Source organism: Merops nubicus, unplaced genomic scaffold (genome assembly GCF_000691845.1).
Source record: "Merops nubicus isolate BGI_N331 unplaced genomic scaffold, ASM69184v1 scaffold9785, whole genome shotgun sequence".
NCBI lineage: Eukaryota > Metazoa > Chordata > Aves > Coraciiformes > Meropidae > Merops > Merops nubicus.
In genome coordinates this window covers 49,889-57,769 of record NW_008611760.1, presented here as the reverse complement: position 1 = coordinate 57,769, position 7,881 = coordinate 49,889, and the positions used below count along the sequence as shown (strand labels likewise).

The 7,881-nt window shown below is 38.1% G+C and overlaps 1 protein-coding gene across 1 annotated transcript; it reads right to left on the bottom strand.

Annotated features, from left to right (window-relative positions):
* Nucleotides 1–563: 563 nt before the first annotated feature.
* Nucleotides 564–7,454, bottom strand: XKR4 (XK, Kell blood group complex subunit-related family, member 4). The gene is made up of 2 exons (XM_008941319.1): nucleotides 7,412–7,454; nucleotides 564–1,510 (listed from the first exon to the last, which is right to left on the bottom strand). Exons 1-2 carry the CDS (start codon nucleotides 7,452–7,454, stop codon nucleotides 564–566), a joined length of 990 nt encoding a protein of 329 aa, XP_008939567.1.
* Between the last annotated feature and the right edge of the window lie 427 nt (nucleotides 7,455–7,881).

The following is a 7,881-nucleotide window of genomic DNA, read 5'->3' as shown; positions in this document are numbered from 1 at the left end:
TTAAGGACTATTTTGCAAACCTATTCTAATCTGAATGGTTGATTTATGGGAGTGTTGAAGACTGCGATGCTTCTATTTTTTCCCCCAGGAAACAGTTTTCATAACAGCAACACTGTGTGCTACAGGTTTGTTATTTTTGAAAAGGTTTTTCATTTGTTTTTGCCAAGGATTATGGAAATAACAATCATTCCTTTCTAAAATAAAATGCACTACTGGCTAAAGTTGAAAGCTCTCGTCAGAGCCTTCCTATTGGTTCAATTGTAAGTCCTGTGCAGTCAGAGTTTCATAGCAGCAAGGAGTCATGGTGAAGTAACTGATCTGTATGTGCGGGTCAGGGTTTGGGTGTTTTTTTTGAGGTTTTCAGGTGATGCTGTTGTATCAGTGTCCTGCAGACAGACTGCACACAGTGGATCAAATGATAATCATGATGATAGCCAGACTAAGAACACTACAGCTTGCTGCTCTTATTGTAGTATGCTGTTTAGTTGTTCCTACAGCCCTACTGTCAACCCTTAATTTGGGCTGCAACGTCAGAGCTTCTTCAAGCCGTGTTTCTGCTTTGCTTACAATGTGGTTTCATATTCCAAGCGCTCCTGGATGAGGGCATCATCTTTATACTGTAGCCGTGGAGGAGCAGGGGAACATTCAAATGCTAAGATGGCCTTCCTCAGGCTCCTGTCCAACACGTGTCTCTCCCACGCTGGGTACCTGTTCCTGAACAGATCAATTTTAATGACAGACTCCTCAATCCTTGGCGGTCGGGATGAAGGTGTGGACGGCGCAGTGGGTCTCACCTGAAACACAGGCACACACCCATCCCTCTCTGCAAATTTTTGATCCCGCTCGCTCGTGACGCTCCGGTTGTTGGAGATGGACCGCAGAGTGTTTGTGGCCACTTCTGGGGGTAGGGTGAAGGCAGTGGAAGGGTCCTCACAAGCACAGCTTGGCGACTGCCCAAACCTTGGTCCGTTGGGGTGAAAGAAGGCATAGTACATTAGCATAAAAACAATGCCTGTTAAAAAGCTGCTGAACACTACACACAGTGCTGGTATGGCAAATGCATCAGAGATTGGTGGGGCCTTGTACAGATACCAGAGAGCACTCAAGGCTGTGTTCTCTAGAAGGATCACAAAATAGTAAATGAAAAGCCTACAGCGTGTCCTTCCTTCCTTGACATTGAACCAGCTGAAGATATAGATTATCCCAACAACCATGTCGAAAACTATCTCCTCCCATTTAGTGATGCAAAACTCGGTTTCGCAGTGGACGATCCAGAAGGTCATGATGCACCAGTGCAGCACAATGAAGATCCCAAAGTACAGCTGGAAAACCGAGGCAAACAGAGCAAAAGTAATGACCCTTGCTGCGATTGTGAAGAAATGCCAGCAAAACTGGATTATAACAGCCATATAACTGATGGGCTTCTTGTCATCACGAGAGTCACGGAGGGCCTTTTGGTAGGAAGCCAAAGCCCAAGCCAGGGATACGAGAGATGCCGCAGCAGTAAGACCTAGGAGTAAACAGGAGATGCAGTTAAGGCATAATTAGTAGATCAGCAGTTGCTTCAAACTGGTGAGATCCTTGCTGCTTTACAAGCATTCTCCACCGTTGACATAATAAAACGCATTCTTTCTCCTTTAGCTCAGCCAGCACTGAAAAGTGGGCCTCTGCTGCGGAGATCTCATTGCCCTTACGGTGCTGGAGACACACAAACAAGTCAAACTACACTCTCAAACAACACTCTGTCAAACTACACTCTTAAATGCTTCTCTAGCAATTTTATGTTTGAAAACAAATTAATTGAGAACATTGAACAAGTCAGGAATAAGTATCTCTGTCAGCTTTGTGATTTAACAGCACCTACTGTGGCTATTGTTTCAAAGAAAGAATATGAATTTTCTGATTTTGATAAAGTCATTAAAGTAGCCTAATACCAGCAACCATGTCTTTCTAATTAAAATGCAAGTATCATACACATATAAAATAAAACAATAACAATGTGAGCGTAAATCTACATTTTTAAAATAGACTACCTACCTTACTCTTGCTGAGGGAAAAAAATATTGCCCGTTTTGATACCCGCTCCACTTTTAAACAGAATTTTGATAAGTAGAAAATGTCAAAAATTAAATTCCTGCCAGTCTGAAATTAAATTAATTTTAGAAATGTTGAAATTTTCTACTGAATTAACATTCTCAGCATAGAAGCTTGTAAAGTAGGGAGTTATGACTTAGGTTCAGATAGCTATTCCATCTCACATCCATCACAGTATTGCCTATGTAGAAGGCCCTCAGCTGTTGAATTTCTGGAAAACCTGTCAAATACTTTTTCACAAAAAAGAATAAAATATAAAATGATTTCTCATGAGATTTTCAAATTTTTTTTTTTTTTAAATGCACAAACTCTAAAACAAACAATTTCTATGTTTATTTGAATATTTATTATTCTTTTTTCCCCAAGTGAGTTTGATTGTTGTTGGTAAGTAAACTTAAAAAAAAAGTTGCTTTGCAACTGAATCTCATTTTTAAACTAAAGTTACTTCCATATCTTATCAGAAGAAATACCTTACATTGCCATTTAGGAATTTATATAATTCAGCATAATTATTCAAATAAATGCTTAACACTTAGATAGCATTCTGTTAGAAAAGAATGATAATTCTTCTTTACTAGAAGATTAAGTTTTATTTACTTACAACTCATATCAAGCTGCTTTGGATGGAAATTGGAATTCAACTGAAATGCAAAACCCCAGCATTTCAAGTGTATTTATTATTTTAATAAAATTGCAATAAATATGTTGTATACAGAGGAAAAATGTATCAAACGTTTTATACTTAAAATTGGCTTATTACCAAAGCAAAGTTTATATACAGTTAATGAATAAATTCATAAGTCTTAGCATCCCAGACTGACAATTTATTCATAGACCAGTTAAAGATAATGATGCTTCAGCTGACTCTATTTCTAAGTGGTTCCTTAACTTTGAACTAGTTATTAAAGTAAATCAAACTGAAATGAAGAAAACATTTATTTTGTCTGCTGTTAAAAGCCTTTTAATCATTTCAACAACTTTTAGTTCTGGATGCATAGAAAGTATTTTTCTGCCCCGTTCAATAGCCTTTTTTAGAACTTAACCATCAAGAATCTAGTTGATGGTTAAGTTATACATTTCAAGGATATAGAAATTTTATGCACATTTTGTTAATATGAAGTGGTAAATTTAAGCCTAAATAGTCGTTGCTATTCACCTTTGGAAAAAAGCTTATTTTAAAACAAAAAATGTAGGTTATGGAAGTAACACCTTATTCTGAAAGGAAAAAAGAAACCAACCAAAATAATCTATTTAAGCAATCTGCCTGGCTTAACGCATGAAGATTTTGCTCAGTATTGCAGAGGGATTCATTGCCTTCAGGAAAGGCTGTGTGCCAGGGCTTCTCCTTCAGCCACTGGCAGGGTGCTAATTGTGTTGTGAGCTCCCATGAACCCACAGATTTTTTTAAAAATAAAAATTATAATAAACAATCAGCAGAAATATAGAACAAATATAGATTCCAGGGAGGATTTTTAATAAAACTCTATCATTCTTCTTCCCATGCAGATGCCTGTATGCCAAAAAACCAACATTACACCTGGAATCCTCCTTCACAGAAGGAATAAACTGCCAGCAATGAAGACAGGAAGGAGACATGCTATAAACTGTTATTTTCATTTCTGACATGTATATTTGCTTTTCACACTCGGCTGCCTTTCAGTGACCATTATTCTTTGGAGACAACAAAATTGGCTGAAAATTGAAGTTCTTGTTTTCCTGTAGGAATGTTTTAAGTATTGGAAAAACACGGTTCAATTCCCTTATGAAATGAAAAGTTTGGAAAGGTCGATGAATAAGAGAAAGGATAAGAAAATCTTTCAATGCAAATAAGCCACTCTTAACAAGAGCTAAAAAAAAATAGTATGATCAGCACAGGAAAGAATAGTGTGAGAGAGAAATCCATGTATTTTCTCTGAAAATCTGACTTTAATGACCTCACACACTCCCCCAGACGTTTGTGGAGATATCATCAAGTTTTGCATTAGGAGGTGTAAAATCATTCAGTAATGCACACAGAATGTTACAAATAAAATGTTAAAATTCACAGGGCTTTCCAGTCTTCTAATGCTAATTAATTCATAGCCATTGTTTGAAAGAAAAAAGGAAGTACAAATGCAACATAATTCTGCTATTTAAATAGTCATTAATAGGGAAACATCCTTTTCTTTTCCAGAACAAACTCGGGGTGCTGGCATACAGGACATAAAAGGAGACAAAGGAATGTACAAAAGGAAAAAACTGCCAGTTAAAGCATCATGTATCTACTCTTGTGCTATTGGCAATGATGTTAGGGATACAGAATTAAGATAAGACAAAACGCTTCAAGGGCACCATCCAATTTTCTTTATTGATGAAACCTAGCACTAAAGAACTATTAAAAGTATAATTAATAATGCGAACAATAATGTAAAAGTGATGCAAATGGCAGTTTGCTAATAAATGTCACTGTATAAATAATTCATTGGGAATGGTTCAAGTGAATTATTGTTGCACAGAATCAATACTTTATTTACTAGAACATATTGATGTATTTGCTGAGTATGTGTTCATATAACTCTCTTTATCCTTATCTCAAAAGAACTACAATATATTTTTGTTACTATCAAAACAAAACTTTGATAGCACTAAGAGCACCAAGAGAAAAAGGATACCCTAGAGACCGAATGGAAAACAAAGAACTTGTAACCATGCAGGTGGTTTAGCTTTTGCAGTCATGAAGGTTTCTTTGCCATCCAGAAACGGACAGAGAAGATTGGGCTGTGCTCTGTGGGGCCACCATTCATGAAGAACAAGAACCAGACTTCCTGCTTGCTCAGCTGCAACCTCCACACTGTCTTTGGGCACTCCAGCAGCTTCCTTGTGTATTTGACAGTCTTTGATTTAGGGTCTTGATTTTGGAAATGAAGATCTTCTAGCCACTTTCAGCTGAATATATATACTTGTGCAACCACATGCTCATCTGCTACAAACTGTTAAAAGTCCACAAAAGCAGAAATTCTGTAAAATGGCCTTGGGAAACATGAAAGGAGGTTCCTATTTCTCCCTTTTCTACAGCTGAACCCTCAAAATCTTTCTGCAGTATATGATTTGGTCTCTAAAGTTCTGTCCTGAAGAGGAAAGATCACTTCACATATCGCATCAGGCAAATGATGCTTTTGCTTGTTTCTAAAACAGACACCTGCAGAAAAAGGCAGTTAGTGGGGAGCATACCCACCTGCTTCCAGCCTTTGTAGCTTAGCCCACCAACAGTGGTCTTAATAATGAGACTGGCCAATAATGCAATGTATTGGGACAACTTTCTGTCAGGAACTAATTAGAAGTCTGTTTTGAGTGAAAAAAGACAATTTATCCTCCTTTATCCTGTTAACAGTATGCACTACTTAATAATATTACTTGTATAAAGAAATGACAACTTTGTAATTACAGATGAGTTTCAGATGTCCTTAAGATAGCGCTCTTCCTGCCTGATAATGAAGGACAGAATTGCCTTGATTGAATTGTAATTTTAACTTCTTTTCCTGGAAATTATTCATTTCTGTATATAGAAAGGATGTTCTTGCATTTTATAGAGCATGGCATAGCTGTACCAGTATTTTAAATATAACACATCATACACTGCAATGAGTTACAGCTCATTAAAGGCAAGATAAAAAACACACAAACATGACTTCCACAAGAGAAGGCAACATACATGAGGGAAAAGAGAATGTATACAGAGATGGAGACATTCACAAATGTAATATCATTTCAAGGGATTCAAAGTCGAATAGGGACAGGAGAGCCAATGAAGTTCTCTTCCACAGCAGTTCTGAGAAATCTGACTGAAACATTCACAAGTAATTCAAATAGAATTGCTCACAAGAGATAAGGGTTTTCTGCATCACATTTCTGCTTGGCAAGTCACAACTTAATTGTATTCTGCTGACACCTTTGCCTTTGCATTATGGTTCTCCCAAAACACACTCGATTTATTTGACTTTGAGGAAAGCAATTCAATGTCTAAGCAGCATATATGATTTACTAGTTTGTATTTTTCTCCCACTCCTACAATATAATCATTAGACTGGAGTGTAACTGAAAAAAATATGGTTCTCATTCTCATTAATTTTATCTTACTCTTGATTTGTACTTGAGAGCATAAAGGCATATTTATTCAGGTCCATAAACAACTTTTTTTTTTTTTTTTCTACTCATATCAGTCCACAAATCCTATATAGAATAAGTACAGAACACCTCAGCTCAACTGAAAACCCTACAAATGAATGAAGTGATCAGGGAAAGTGCTTCTTGACATTCAACCTAATTTCAGAAATCAAACTCCTGCCAAGATTTCTGTCCCTGCTTCATCCTCTTTTTTAAAATTGTACTCATGTCAGCATTTCAGGAGTAAATTCGTGTAAAAGCAGGAATACCAAACACAGCAAGACATCTGGGCATGACAACATTGCCTGAGATCTGGGACCATGAAGCAAGAAAGCCTATTTTTATGAGCTTCCTACCCAGCTGGAGTAGCGACATTATATGTATCTAAGCTTCCAGGGGCTCCTCTGAACCAAAGCCAAGGATCTCCAAAATTCATAGTACCTCTGAGTCCTGTAGGAAACAGTGTATCATGACTGCATCACTCCAGCTCCAGAAGCTGGCTTGCTACATTTAAACAGCTGTTGTCACCTGCTCTATAAGTGTAGTTGTTGCCATCCTGCTCTGTAAGTGTAGCCACAAGCTTGAGGTTCTCCTGGAGGCCTTGCAGGCAGCTTGACAATAGTCTATGGGTTTCTCCACTAACTCTTTTATGCCTGCACACTAGTGTTGCCATGCATACAACATGGTATAAATTCATGCTTCCATGTGTGATTCAGCACACAGGATGCTTTGCATGCTTCAGGATCCGCTTTAGCTCGTATCAGAGACTGTGTGTCCAGGTTCTCAGTATGTGCCTTATGCTCAAGGGTCACATTCCCTGACAAATGCTGTGAGATGAAACCTGAAGATGAAGCTTACTTTTCTATGCTTTCCTATTATCTAAAGGGATAACAATATAAATGCTTGTTCTCAGTTGGATTATTTCCTTCCTTGATGACTGCAGAGGTAGCCTGCTGGGGGTACGCTGTAGCCCTGTACTCAAGCATCCAAAATGGAATCTGTCCTTACAGCCTTTTCTGTCATCAGGTTTCCTAGTCAGGGACACTTCATGTACGAGGATCCTTCCTGATACAATCTTTGCTGGCACATTTCTTTTTCAGTAGAGGGAAGCACCACTAACTCAATGTCTGCAGCCAGGTCCAACCCCCTAAAATATGCTGTATGCTTAACATACCTTTCTGTAGTCCAAGGTTTGCGGTCTTCTTGTCCAGGGGCATTCTCCATGAGCATGTTGCCAAGATAATCCTATTACTGTTTTGCCAGGATAATCCTATTACTTTCCCACATCAGCAAGTTTGTTTTACATTAGCTGTCCTAAACCATAATCAAAGGCTTTCTGTGTAATTGAAATAAGCTGCTTGAGGTCTGAAAAGGACTTTTTTCTTCTTTCTTAGGAGCCACTAGATCTGGTGATGCCCAGGTAGAAAAGGCACCTTACTGAAATATTCCACTTCCGTAGTTTTGCTTAGATTGTTCATTACCCACAAACAGGGGAGTCATAGTGTCTGAGGACACATCTCTAGTAGTTCATATTTCCAGTGTCTGTCAGGCTGCATTCACAACAGGGGATATTTAAGGCAATACTGATGGTTTCATCAGCTCACCTGCCAACATTTGCCTTAACTTTTTCCCACTGTGTACTGG

What these genes read in the sequence shown, in the direction of transcription:
- XKR4 (XM_008941319.1), bottom strand. Translation starts at nt 7,454, where the DNA reads ATGCCCCTGGACAAGAAGACCGCAAACCTTGGACTACAGAAAG. An exon ending in AAACCTTGGACTACAGAAAG is followed by an intron (nt 1,511 to 7,411) that starts GTATGTTAAGCA and finishes GTTTACTCCTAG; the next exon opens with GTCTTACTGCTGCGGCATCT.